A 12,920-nucleotide genomic window follows, 5' to 3' on the forward strand; every position below is an offset into this window, starting at 1 on the left:
AGCATGGGGAATTAAAGTCCCGATGATAAAAGTTAATAGCATGTAAATTTATGCATGCTATTAGCGTTGATCATTGGGGTACTTCTGCGGCAGAACAATCGTCCCCCAGAAGTTGTTGGACAGGTCCAGGCTGTCATTAAAAAAAAAGCCCGGACTTGTCAAACAGGAGGTTCCCCCCCCCCCCTGCACGCAATCTTATGCGCATACTATTCATATGTGCATATATTTATGTGCATATCAGAAGGGCCAATTTTATAACTGGCCAATATTCAGTGCTATTTAACCAGCAAGGAATGCAGTGGCGTTCCTATGTCGGCCGCCATCCGGGGCAGGTTGCCACTGCGCACCCCCCCCCGGCACATCACCCCCTCCCCCCCCCGGCGCATCACCCCCCACCCCTCCCCCCGGCGCATCACCTCCTGGGGGTGCAAAGAGCAGTTGCGCAGCTGTCACCTCTGCCAGTACCCTGCCCCAGAACAGAAAGTAAAGTCAGAGGGAGCAGGGAACTGGCGGAGCAGCCGCACAGCTGCTCCCTGCACCCCCTTGCAGAGTGCACCCGGGGCGGACTGCCTCCACCGCACCACTCCCGGCCAGTTAAATAGCAGTTAACTGGCTAAGCACTAACATTCAGCGTGAGATAGCTGGTTATCTCTGCTGAATATCTGTGGTTAACGCATAGCAGCTAACCAGTTATATCATAACTGGCTAGCCACAAATATTCAGTACTTCATCAGCTAAGTTTAGTGGTCAAAGTTGATCGCCTAAATAGCAGGCCTATCTTTGACTGCTATAAACTTAACCAGCCAGCATTGAATACTGACATAGCCTGTTAAGTTTAAACCGGCCCAAAAAAAATCCAAAATAGATATTCAGTGCCAGTTACTGGAAACGGACCAACGCTGAATGTCTGGGCTTAGCACCAATCATGAGACTTAGCCAGCCTGGCTCCCGCAAGCTGAATATTGGCTGGTAAAAGCTTATTTATGCATGTAAACACTGGCTTTACGGGCAGAAATACTTTTGAAAATTAATCTCTGAATGTCACAGATCAGACCTACTCCAACACTGGAACAAATGTAGAAATGCTAAACGAGGACATTACAGCAACATGTTCAAAATTCTCAACAATCTCAGACAAATACTATGGGCATGCAAAACTTCCATGGAACCATCAAAGACTCCTCTTGTGGCTTCCTCCCATACATTTTTATACATCTTGTCCTGCTCCACTCACTCACCTGATCCTCTGACTGGACACATTTCCGGTGTCTGTCCTGATGCCCAGCACCGCCCGGAATCGCAGCAGCACTGCATCTTGGAGAAGTGTCCTGGCAGCTCAGCTGCACAGCGCCCACCGATCAGGGCCGAGAAGCAGATGCCAATGCGCTGATCTATGAGGGGAGAGAACAGTAAGTGGCAGGTCGTCTTCTGCCATAATGACAGCCCACAGTTCTGATGTAGAATATAAAACTCAGGAGTGGAATTGTGGTATGGAATGAATCGGGAGTGTCGGATCCAGAATTGGAAGTCAGAAGTTAGGCAGTTTGTGGGCATGCCATTTCTTGCTCAAGAGGGGAGGGAATGTGGAAGACTATGGTGCTCATTTTCAAAGCAGATGGGCATCCTAAAATGCCTTTAAAAATGGTCCATCTGCTAAAAACATCCAAATCCTAATTTTGGAAAGTCAGAATTTGGACGTTTCACACCGCAGTTTCTCCAAATAGCAAACAGCATGTTTTGGGCAGATCTAAGGAATGCCCAAAAGTAGGACGTCCAACAGGGATTTTTGAATGGGAAGAAACATCCATGTTTAAAAAGAAGGATGTTTTTATTTAGATATGTTTTAGTCATGTCCATGTTATAAAAAGTTGCTCTAATTGAGCAGCTGACCACTGGAGGGATTAAGACATGACCTCTCCTTAATTCCCCAGTGGTTGTTGGCCCCTTCTGCAGATAAAACTAGAAAGGAAAACCAGGCTCTATATCAGCTGCAGGTATTATGGCAATTCCGAACAAAGTAGCATGCAGGTTAGAGAAGTAGCCTAGCACTTAGTGCAGTGTATTGTGAACCAAGGGACCCAGGTTCAAGTCCCACTTCAACTCTTTTTTCTTTTTTTTTTTTTAAACCTTTATTTATGAAATTTAGCAATATACAATAAAACAATCAACTGGAAAACATCTCCAGTGCTAATCATTCACAACAAAATAACATTACAATCAATGCTCTCCGTCCCACCTCCCTCTTCTCTCCCTCCCCCCCCCCCCTCCCATACGCCTGCTATTATCTTCAGGAACCGAGATTAATGTGTCAACAAGGAAGGACCAGGTCCTGCAGACCACTGGATATAAGGTTCCCAGATGCGATGGTAGGATAACTCTTTTTTCTTAAATAATTCTGAGCCTTCCAGCAGGGCCAGCCTTAGTAATTGTGGGGCCCTGTGCAGACCAGTTCGGTGGGGCCCCCCAGCCCCTTGTCTAGCCCCGCCCAACCCTGCTCCTTTTTAGCCCGCCTCCCAATGACTCACATCTACCCTGATGGTCTTTCCACATGTTCACCATGCCAAGCATCTCCCCTCCCTCTTCCTTCCTACATTCTTCTACCCCAACATTTCCTCTCTGTCATTCTCCAACCACACTTATAGCCCATTTCCCTTGTCCTGCCCACCCCTCTTTCTCCTCCACCCCTATAGTACAGCATTTCCTTGTCTCCCCTCCTTCCTCTCCACCTCTATGGTCCAGCATACCCTGTTCTCTCTCCCCTCCCCTCCACCCCTATGGTCCAGCACTCCCTGTCTCCTCTCCCTTCTCCTACATCCCTATGATCTAACAATTCCCTCTCCCCTCTCCTTCACCCCCTAAAGACCAGCAATTCTCTTTCCCCTCTCACCCTCCACCCCAATGGTCCATCAATTTCCTGCCCCCTCTCTCCACCTTTCTCCCTTATGATCCAGCATTTACTTGTTCCCTTTCCCTTCCCCCAGGGCGGCCAAGAGACAAAGCTGGGCCAGGGGCAAAAACACTTCAGGGCCTCCCTGCTGGCCCCCCACCACCACTGCTGAGACCCCCACCCTCACTGCTTTCCCCTGACCATTGCCGCTTTTCTTCCCTTCCTTCCTCCTCCCCGCTGGTCTTACCTAAAGCTTCCTGCAGCCGGCAGCGATTTACAGTCAGAGGTCATCTCCGTAGCCTTCCTTCTGCTGCATCTCGCCCTCTCTACTGCAACTTCCTGTTTTGACGTTAAACTGGAAGTTGCAGTACAGAGGGCAGGATGTGGCAGAAGGAAGGCCACAGAGATGGCCGCCCTTTCTGACTGTGAATCGCTGCCGGCTGCAGGATCCTGTAAGTGAGACCTGCAGGGACAAAGAGATTTTTTATTGCGGGAATAAAACTTTTTACCGTTCCTCCAGGGCGCTAAAAAGTTTTGTTCCTGTATCCACGGTGATTGTCAGCGCCTTCTGAAGGCCTGATGCTGGGCCCTCCTTGGAGGCCGGGCCCGGAGAATTTTGCCCCCCCCCCCCCCCCCCCCCCCGGTTTGCCCTGCCTTCCCCTTCACCCCTATGGTCCAGCACTTCTTGTCTCCTATCTCTCATTCCCCCTTATAGCCCAGCAGCTCTGTGTCCCCCTGTTTTCCCCTCTGTTTCCTCTTCTCTTCCTCTATGGATTACCTCTCCCTTCTTTTCCCTTCAGTCCAGTCCTGCCACCCTCCCCCTCCCAGTCCACAAAAACCTGATTTCTTTGCTGGTGCCAGCAGCGGCAACAGGAACAGGTTGTCTGTACCGACCGGTCTTTCCTTCAGTACCATTCCGCTCCTCTGATGTAACTTCCTGTTTACGCATGGGCGGAACTCTGCAGAGGGAAGGACCTGGTCGGTCCAGACAGCTTGTTCCCGTTACCACTGCCGGCACCAGCAAAGTAAAATCATGTTTTTGTGGACTCACGAGGAGGGAAGGGATCAGTGCTGGATCTGCTGCAGGAGAGGAAACAGAAGGAAAAAACATAAACAGAAAAAAAATAGTTCCCATGCAGGTCTCTAGTTGGCAGCGCAGGGCCCCTGGGGGCACAAGTCCCTGTGCAGCCGCACCGGTTGCTCCTACATAAGACCGGCCCTGCCTTCTAGAAACAGAAAAATATCTACTGTACCTAAATATGTAAGACAACTGCAAGCCTGAAGGCTATTGGACTGGTGTACCTTCAGGTACAGTAAGAGGGGTATTTTCGAATGGGGACGACCATCTGTAAGGGCGCCCATCTGTAAGGACATACCGGCGAAGGGGTGGGGAAACTCATATTATCGAAACAAGATGGGCATCCATCTTTCGTTTTGATAATACGGTCGGGGACGCCCAAATCTCAACATTTCGGCCATAATGGAAACTGAGGATGCCCATCTCAAAAATGACCAAATCCAAGGCATTTGGTCGTTGGAGGAGCCAGCATTCGTACTGCACTGGTCCCCCTCACATGCCAGGACACCAACCAGGCACCCTAGGGGGCACTGCAGTGGACTTCACAAATTGCTCCCAGGTGCCTAGCTCCCTTACCTTGTGTGCTGAGCCCCCAAAACCCACTCCCCATAACTGTACACCACTACCATAGCCCTAAGGGGTGAAGGGGGGCACTTACATGTGGGTACAGTGGGTTTCTGGTGGGTTTTGAAGGGCTCATATTTACCACCACAAGTGTAACAGGTGGGGTGGGGGGGGGGAATGGGCCTGGGTCCGCTTGCCTGAAATGCACTGTACCCTCTAAAAACTGCTCCAGGGACCTGCATACTGCTATCATGGAGCTGGGTATGACATTTGAAGCTGGCAAAAATATTTTTAAAGTTTTTTTTTTTTAGGGTGGGAGGGGGTTAGTAACCACTGGAGGAGTAAAGGGAGGTCATCCCCGATTTCCTCCGGTGGTCATCTGGTCAGTTCGGGCACCTTTTTGATGCTTGGTTGCAAGAAAAAATAGACCAAGTAAAGTCAGCCAAATGCCAGAGACGCCCTTCTTTTTTTCCATTATCGGCCGAGGACGCCCATCTCTTAATCATGCCCCAGTCCCGCCTTCGGTACGGTGCCGACATGCTCCCGTGAACTTTGGTTGTCCCTGCGATGGAAAGCAGTTGAGGGCGCCACAAATTGGCTTTCGATTATGCCGATTTGGGCGAGCCTGAGATAAGGATGCCCATCTCCCGATTTGTGTCAGAAGATGGGCGCCCTTCTCTTTAGAAAATTCCCCTGTATTTTTCAGGTCCTGGAGGGATCACGTTTACACTAAAACAGTGGCGTATCTACGGGGAGCCATGGGGGCCTGGGCCCCCCAAATTGGCTTTGGGGCCCCAGTTTGGCTGGTGGGGGTCCCCAACCCCCGCCAGCTAAAGCGTTTGTCCCGCGCTGGTCTTGCATTGCCTGGCGCCCTGTCACTTTCATTAAAATGAGCATGCACAGTGACTGAAAACAAAAAAGGGCGCCAGGGTTGGGGACCCCTGCCAGCCAAGGTACTTCGCGGTGGGAGGGGGATCAGCGGCAGGAGGATGGCGGCGGAAAGGCGGTAGCGGCCGCAGAAGGGGACGGAACTAGCTGTGGGAGGGCGGGCCAAAATGTGCCCCCCACCTTGGGCTCTGCCCCCCCCCCCCCCTCCTGTCAAGGTCTGGCTACGCTTCTGTACTAAAAGAGCTATAATGGAGTTTGAACCTGTGTCCTTTGGTTTCTAGTCCAGTGTACTAACAACTAGGCTACTCCTACACAGATGTCTATGTGGCCATGTTTTTGAAAATGATGTCAAACAGATGCTCATGTCACTGGTGTTTTATCGTTCAAAAGTTGGATGATTCACTTTGGAAATGGCTATTCATTTTAGACATTTTCAGTGCAAAAATGTCCATCTCACAGCCATAATTGAACAGGAAATGTAGACATTTTTCCTATTTGATTATGACTGTGAGATGGCTGTTTTTTGGACGGTATGAGCAGAATGGGGATTTTTTTGGACTTAAACGTTTTGGGGTTTTTTTTAATGCTCCTCCACGTCTCATACATCATTGCCAAATTAAGGAGCTGTTAGCCTCATATGTCAGAGACCTCCCATTCCAGTGTGGCTCGGTACCTAGCCATTACTACACCCAGTCATTAGAAGGTAGAGTTTAAACTACTTTAATGCTAAACATTTCTTATATATAGACTGCAAAGAATCCAATTTTCTCAAGAGCAAACATTGCAGCAAGAACTCTACACTTTATCTGGGAACTGAGAGACCATCAGCCCTAGTGAGGTGGGACAGCTGTGTTGGTGAGTATTTATCTATTGGGCAGACTGGATAGACCAGGGTTGTCCAAACTTGGTCCTCAAGGGCCGCAATCCAATCGGGTTTTCAGGATTTCCCTAATGAATATGCATGAGATCTATTTGCATACCCTGCCTTCACTGTATGCAAATAGATCTCATGCACATTCATTGGGGAAATCCTGAAAACCTGACCTGGCAAGGGCTGAGGTTGGACACCCCTGGGATAGACCATACAGGTCTTTATCTTTTGTCATCTACTATATTAGTAGAGCAGCAGTTGTACCATTTCCTTCTCCCTCGAAGGTGGAAGTGACACACTTGATCCAGGGAAGAGGAGAGATGATCACCACTACAGCAGTAACTTCTGCCACTTCAAGAGTGACATGGGGGGGGGGGGGGGGTATAAAATTTCCCAAGTAAGACCACAAAGAACCTCTTTTACTGAAGTAGAAGCTTCTGGCGTTCAAAGGGTGATAAAGGAAGTCTCTTTGTCTATTGCAAGGGTCCATTTTTTCCTTTCAAAGGTAAGAGGTTTGGAGAGTAGCTGCCAGCCCAGTAGTTCTTTGATTCTAATTTTACTTCCATATCATAAGCCTTCATTCACGCCTACATGGGTATTTTTTCTCTATTTTAATAGATCCTCTCAGGATTCCTAGCCTGGTCATTGCTGCAACAGTCCTGAGGTTGGGAAGCTTGTATCTTGGAATCCAGCCACCAAGTATCACCCTAAATGATGACAAGGCGTTGAGAACACTGCCTCAGCAGCATCCTCTAGGTCCAGTCAACCAAGGTGCAGAAGACCTGACTCGGGCATTAAATTGGGTTTCATCCACACCAGGCTGGCCCCAGATAGATTTTGATTATAATTAATTCATCTTTACTCCTTCTAGCAGGCTAGATCCCAGAGAAATGTCTGTTACAACTGGCTGCAAAGTAAACTGACTCATCCTATGACAGGGTGGGGCCTCATTTATCCAGAACTGTTAAAAGGCATCACATATCCTGCAGCCTTTGGGGAACTATATTGCTATAGGCCTCTCTCTACACACCAGCCATGCTCTTGTGCCCTCATAGACAGAACTTCTTTTGCTCTTGCCGTTGGCAAGACATTAGCAGGGCACCATGGGGGCAAACGAACACAGACCAGGTGTATCAAGTATTACCTGCAGGAAAAGCCAAGAGAAAAGTACTTCCCCCCTCTATTGTCTTACCCAGGCAGCGAGAGCCATCCAGGCTGGTAGCAAAACCACGAGGACATGTGCAGACATAGCTCCCGGCAGTGTTTGCGCACTGGCCTCCGTCACACACACCAGAAATTGTGCTACATTCATCCACATCTGAAGAGAGAAGGAACAGAACAACACATCATGGCCATGAAGAGCATCTCCTCCTCCTCCTCCTAAGTACATAAGTATTGCCATACTGGGAAAGACCATAGGTCCATCAAGCCCAGCATCCTATTTCCAACAGTGGCCAATCCAGGTTACAAATACCTGGCAAGATCCCAAAAAAGTACAAAACATTTTATACTGCTTATCCCAGAAATAGTGGATTTTCCCCAAGTCCATTTAATAATGGTCTAAGGACTTTTTCTTTAGGAAGCCGTCCAAACCTTTTTAAAACTCCGCTAACCTAACTGCCTTTACCACATTCTCTGGTAACGAATTCCTCCTCCTCCCCATCCCCACCCATCATACAAGACCAACTCATGGAGCAATGATTATTAGGGACGGGAGCTTTATGGGGCTGTGACTTATTGGAAATTTCTCTGGAGGTTCTGGACTGGTTTATCATGTCTGCTTGCACTTTCCTTTAAAGGAGTGGCGCATGTGGGTTTGTCTTGTTGGCAGACTAGATGGACCATGCAGGTCTTTTTCTGCCGTCATCTACTATGATGGGTACTTCTGTGTCCTTTGTTGTTGAAATTCTGCTCTATTTTATTGTTTGCCCTTCTTCTCTATCCGTATTATGGCGTTCCTTGAAGGTATCTAAAGAGAATCCACCTACGTGGAGAACTCAGTAGCATCCCCACCGCGCTCACGCAGATCCGTATGACAGAAGTTTGACTTACAACGGTCTTTTTCAAAACCTATTTCACGTTTTTGTCTCAAGATTTTTACTTATCATTTGAAGCTTGAGATTTTTCATATCATCAATTCATGAGTTTTTTTGACTACAGTTACAAGACTCCTATGTAAGCCACTAGGCCAAAACACAACGTTGTGTCAAGTCGAGTCATTTCTTAAAGAATATATTAATGAGTTCTGTTTTAAAGAAAATCAATAAATATTGTTTGTTTGATTTTTAATATTTGGTTTGGTTCCAGTTCTTTGGATAAGCCTGGATTTTATTCCCACTTCTTTTATTTTTGTTCCTTGAAGGTATTCATCTAAAGGCAGTATAGCAGGCATTCAGTCAACATAATCATAAATACAGTTGGGACACACACGAAGAGGAGATGTGGTAAACAGGAACAGGAATTTATGAGGATACAGTTAATATGGACAGTTGCTCGATGGAGATATGGTTAATGGGGAAAGGGTGGGAGTTTGTGTGTGTGGTGTGCTGAAACTATATAGCTAGCCTCAGTCTGGAGAATGCTGGGAAACTGTGGATCACCATCCAAAAGATTGTTAGGTGAGGCCAGGAAGCAAGAACTAGACAGAGATAAATACACAGACTCATCTTGTGGAGACACCAGAAACCTGACATATGACAAGAAAGGTTAAATACCTAGAGTGCCTGAATGTACCTCACCTTGAGCTACTACTGAAAAAGGTGTGAGCTAAATCCAAATAAATCAAAGAAGGGCCAAGTAGGCAGGATCAGACCAACACTGGATGTGCTGGTTATCTCAGACTGAGGCCTCTGCCCTCCACAGCCTCATTTCCCCAAACCATTCTTCATTTTCTATCTCAGTGCTTCATCTGGACCAAGTAGAAAGCTACAAAGATAGACACAGGGAAAGGACATCAGAGGAGTCTGGGGTTTTACCTTCACATTTCTGGGTGGTCTCACTCTGCTTGTGACCAGCAGGACATCTGCATTCATAGGATCCCACGGTGTTGATGCAGTTACCCCCCTGACACAGGCCGGGTATGGCTTGGCATTCATCCACATCTAGATTGAGACAGAAAAGGACTTGGATGATGGTAAGTATAATTAGAGACCTGAACCAAACTATTTCAGAGTTGAAGGCAGCAGAGCAGTTGATACATTTCTCTATTTCAGGAAAAATTCCCTTTCCTAATACTAATAATTGAAAATAAATAAGAAAAATACAATACAGGATTATATATGGAGGCATAACAAGACGCTGATTTTCCACTGATCAGGAGCTAAAGCCATCAGAAGTAGTCTTATAGCCCAGGGGTGGGCAACCACGGTTCTTGAGGGCCACAACCCATCTACACATGAAATTGATTTGCATGTACTACTTCCATTGTGGAAATCTTGCAAACCTGACTATTTCCACAATGGAAGTAGTACATGCAAATCAATTTCATGTGTATTCATTGTGGAAATCTTGAAAACTTCACTGAACTGTAGCCCTCAAGGATTATGGTTCGCCACCCCTGTCCTAGCCTCCTGTCTCAGCTAGCTAAAAAGAGCCAAGTGCCAGGGTCCAACCCTTTAAAAGGTAGTGCCATCTTCAGTCCAGGGGGTAGATGAGGATGAGCTGATTTATAAAGCAGAGGAGGTTACAAACACGTAACTTCTTTCAGTCAGCCCAGTAAAAGATTTGCAACCTCCTGTGTAACTCTTTCGTCTGGTGTCAACATGGCAACAAACACTTTAAATCAGGGATTTCTAAAACTGGTCCTGGAGGCGCCCCAGACAGTCAGGTTTTCAGAATATCCACAATAAATATTCATGAGAGAAATTTGCAAGTAGTGGAGGCAGTGCATGAAAATGTTTCTCATGGATATTCATTTTGGATAGCCTGAAAACCTGACTGGCTGGGGTGCCTCCAGGATTGGAATCACTGCTTTAATCCACTGTAACTCTCAGCTAAACTTTCTGGGATTATTCTGCTCTCCTCAGCATAGAAAGCAGACCTGCTAAGCCCATTGTGGCCAATATTCAGACCGCAGGAGGAAGCCCGGCTAATTCCCATGGTCGACAGTTAGCCCAGATATTGAATGCCAGGTTGTTTCCGGTGACTGGCATTCAATATTCGGTTTATTTTTGGTCAGTTTAAACTTAACCAGCTAAATTGGTATTCGGAGATTGCCGGTGAAGTTTAAAGAGGCCGAAGATATTCCAGCTATTTAAGCGGCCCAATGTGTCAGCTTACAAAAGCCAGCTATGTGGTGAATATTGAGGGATAGCCGGCTATATTGCGCGATATAACCGATTATCTCCTAGCTGCTAACCAGGAATATTCAGCAGGAGAAAGCCAGCTATCCCACGCTGAATATTGTTGGATAGCCGGTTAAGTGCCAGGTGCTGTTCCTGGGCGGTTAAATGGTCTTGAATGTCAGGGGAACTGTGCTTATAGAACAAGAGAACAAAAGTCAAGAAACTGTATTAGACTCTGGAGGTGAGGACGTATTTTATCTGTAAACAGAGCTGAAGTGGTATTTGCTCCTTGGGAGTCTTCAGGCTATGCATGTAGGAGCCTTCCCTAGGGATACCCATACCCACTCCTTACCTTGGCAGGCTCCTGTGCGTATGTTAGGAATAAATCCACGACGGCAGGGGTGAGGCTGGGCAGGACACATTTCACAGGGGTGCCCCCAGGCACGGCCAATGGTAGCACAGCACAGAGTTTTGGTGCAGACAATGCCACTCAGCTGGCCCTGGCACATCTGGTTGCTCACCTGAGTGAAGCAGGGGCCAGTGCGATAATCTATGGGAGGAAACAGAAATAAGATGTAACAAAACATGTGGGCGAAAGGGGGCTATAATTCTGTGTCACATCCTGGCATTGTCCCCATTACTAAACAGATAGCAGAACCCTCTTGCTAGTTTCAAGGGTGTTCAAGAGATACGAGAAAGACATAGAGAAGTCATAGCAGGGATAGAATAAGTGGATAATAAAACTGAGGGTGAATTTTCTGCCCCAGAGAACTTAAGAGTCATGAGATAGGAAGCTAAAAGCAGAGGCAGGGACAGTGAGATAGGAGCTCAGCAGGGGCGGTGAGTTTTTATGGTGGCCAGTGCAGGAAGCTTTGCCCTGGGCTGGAGATTTTGGGCAGTCCTAGATTTCTGACTGCCCCATCCTGGTGCATTATGGGACTTGCAGCACTGTTTTCAATGAGCACTACAAATCCCACACTGCTTTGGGGTGTAAGTTCAAAACCAGGATTGGCCAAAACTGACAGTAACTCTGTTCAGCTTCATAGAAATTTAGATATGAAATATATTCAGAGCTGGCAGCATGTCTTGTTTCTATGGGTCTGATATTGATCAGCCGGTGCCAGTGTCTTACCATATTTGTATATGCAGCAGTGCCAGCTGTTTAAGTGGCACTACCGACTATATATTTAAGCAGCATTCTATGAGTAAGTTAGGGCTCCTTTTACTAAGTGGCGGTAAGCCCAATGCAAGCTTACCGCTCGCTATACCGAAAGTACTGGCAGCAGCCTGATGGTACTTCCCACTCCTAGCGCGCCATCATTTACGGCGCTACAAAAATGTATTTATTTTTGTAGCGTCAGACTGTACCCAGTGGTAATCAGGCAGGTAATGGGTGGCGGCAAGGGCTCCCCCCCCCCCCCCCCCCCGAAATGGCCGCGCAGCAAGTGCTTTACTTGCCGCCTGGCCATTTCCTGAATGAAAGCGAGACCTTCCCTTTTACCAGCTGTGGTAAAAGAGGACCTCGGTATGCATGTAAAGCACGCCCTGATGCCAGCGCCGGCCCCCTTTTGCTGCAGCTTGGTAAAAAGGGCCCATAAGCTGGTCTAGAGGCATACATTCTCTCATGAATATTCATTGTGGATATCCTGAAAGCCTGATCAGCTGGGAAGCTCCCAGGACTGGTTTGGGAACCACTGGTATAACCCACAGCTGCATACAATTATGCTTACATTGGGGCAGTGCTTCTCACCCCTCTCCTGGAGCACACCTAGTCAGTCGGATTTTCAGGATGCCCTCCCATGCTTCTTGATATTTAACTGGCAGGGGTATCTGACGCAGCAGGGCCCAAATAAACCCTTGTAATACTCCCTCTACCGCTACCCCCTTGGACCACCCGTTCTAATAATGTAGGCTCCAGAAGCAATTCCTCCCAAGCCCGATGTCTAACAAAAAAGACTTGTCAGTAGGGGACTATGTCCCTCTGTCCAAGACCAAACTCTTCCTGCAGATCATAATATTCTACTATGACCCCATCATCCATGAACAGACTCAGGGTGATAAACCCCTTCCCTACCCACACTTTGTAAATCAAATTCTGCTGTTCTGGAGGGAAACCTTCCGCATGGAGAAGGGAAATCACTGCAAAATACTGCCTGCCCTTCAGTACCACCCAGGTGATATTCATGTTATGTCATCTATCCAGGTCCTCCTATAAGCTTATCAATAAAGAAGGATAATTAGCCTGGTGCAGTCACTCTAAGCTAGATGTTAACTCCCAAATATCGGAGGTAAGAGGAAGCCCAGCAAAAGGGAAAGGCTCACTTGATAGCTAGTTGTTCAGGCCCAGTG

At 47.5% G+C, this 12,920-nt stretch overlaps 1 protein-coding gene across 1 annotated transcript in view; it reads right to left on the reverse strand.

Annotated features, from left to right (window-relative positions):
• LOC115480232 (fibrillin-2-like) overlaps positions 1 to 12,920 on the reverse strand; it is a 296,051-nt gene that overhangs the window by 169,968 nt on the left and 113,163 nt on the right. The window contains exons 6-9 of the mRNA XM_030218752.1: positions 10,924 to 11,121; positions 9,264 to 9,389; positions 7,481 to 7,606; positions 1,239 to 1,391 (exon numbers count right to left, since the gene is read on the reverse strand). Coding sequence (XP_030074612.1) covers positions 1,239 to 1,391; positions 7,481 to 7,606; positions 9,264 to 9,389; positions 10,924 to 11,121 — 603 coding nt within the window. The remainder of the gene's footprint in view (positions 1 to 1,238; positions 1,392 to 7,480; positions 7,607 to 9,263; positions 9,390 to 10,923; positions 11,122 to 12,920) is intronic.

This window comes from Microcaecilia unicolor, chromosome 11 (assembly GCF_901765095.1).
Source record: "Microcaecilia unicolor chromosome 11, aMicUni1.1, whole genome shotgun sequence".
In the NCBI taxonomy this organism is placed as follows: Eukaryota; Metazoa; Chordata; class Amphibia; order Gymnophiona; family Siphonopidae; genus Microcaecilia; species Microcaecilia unicolor.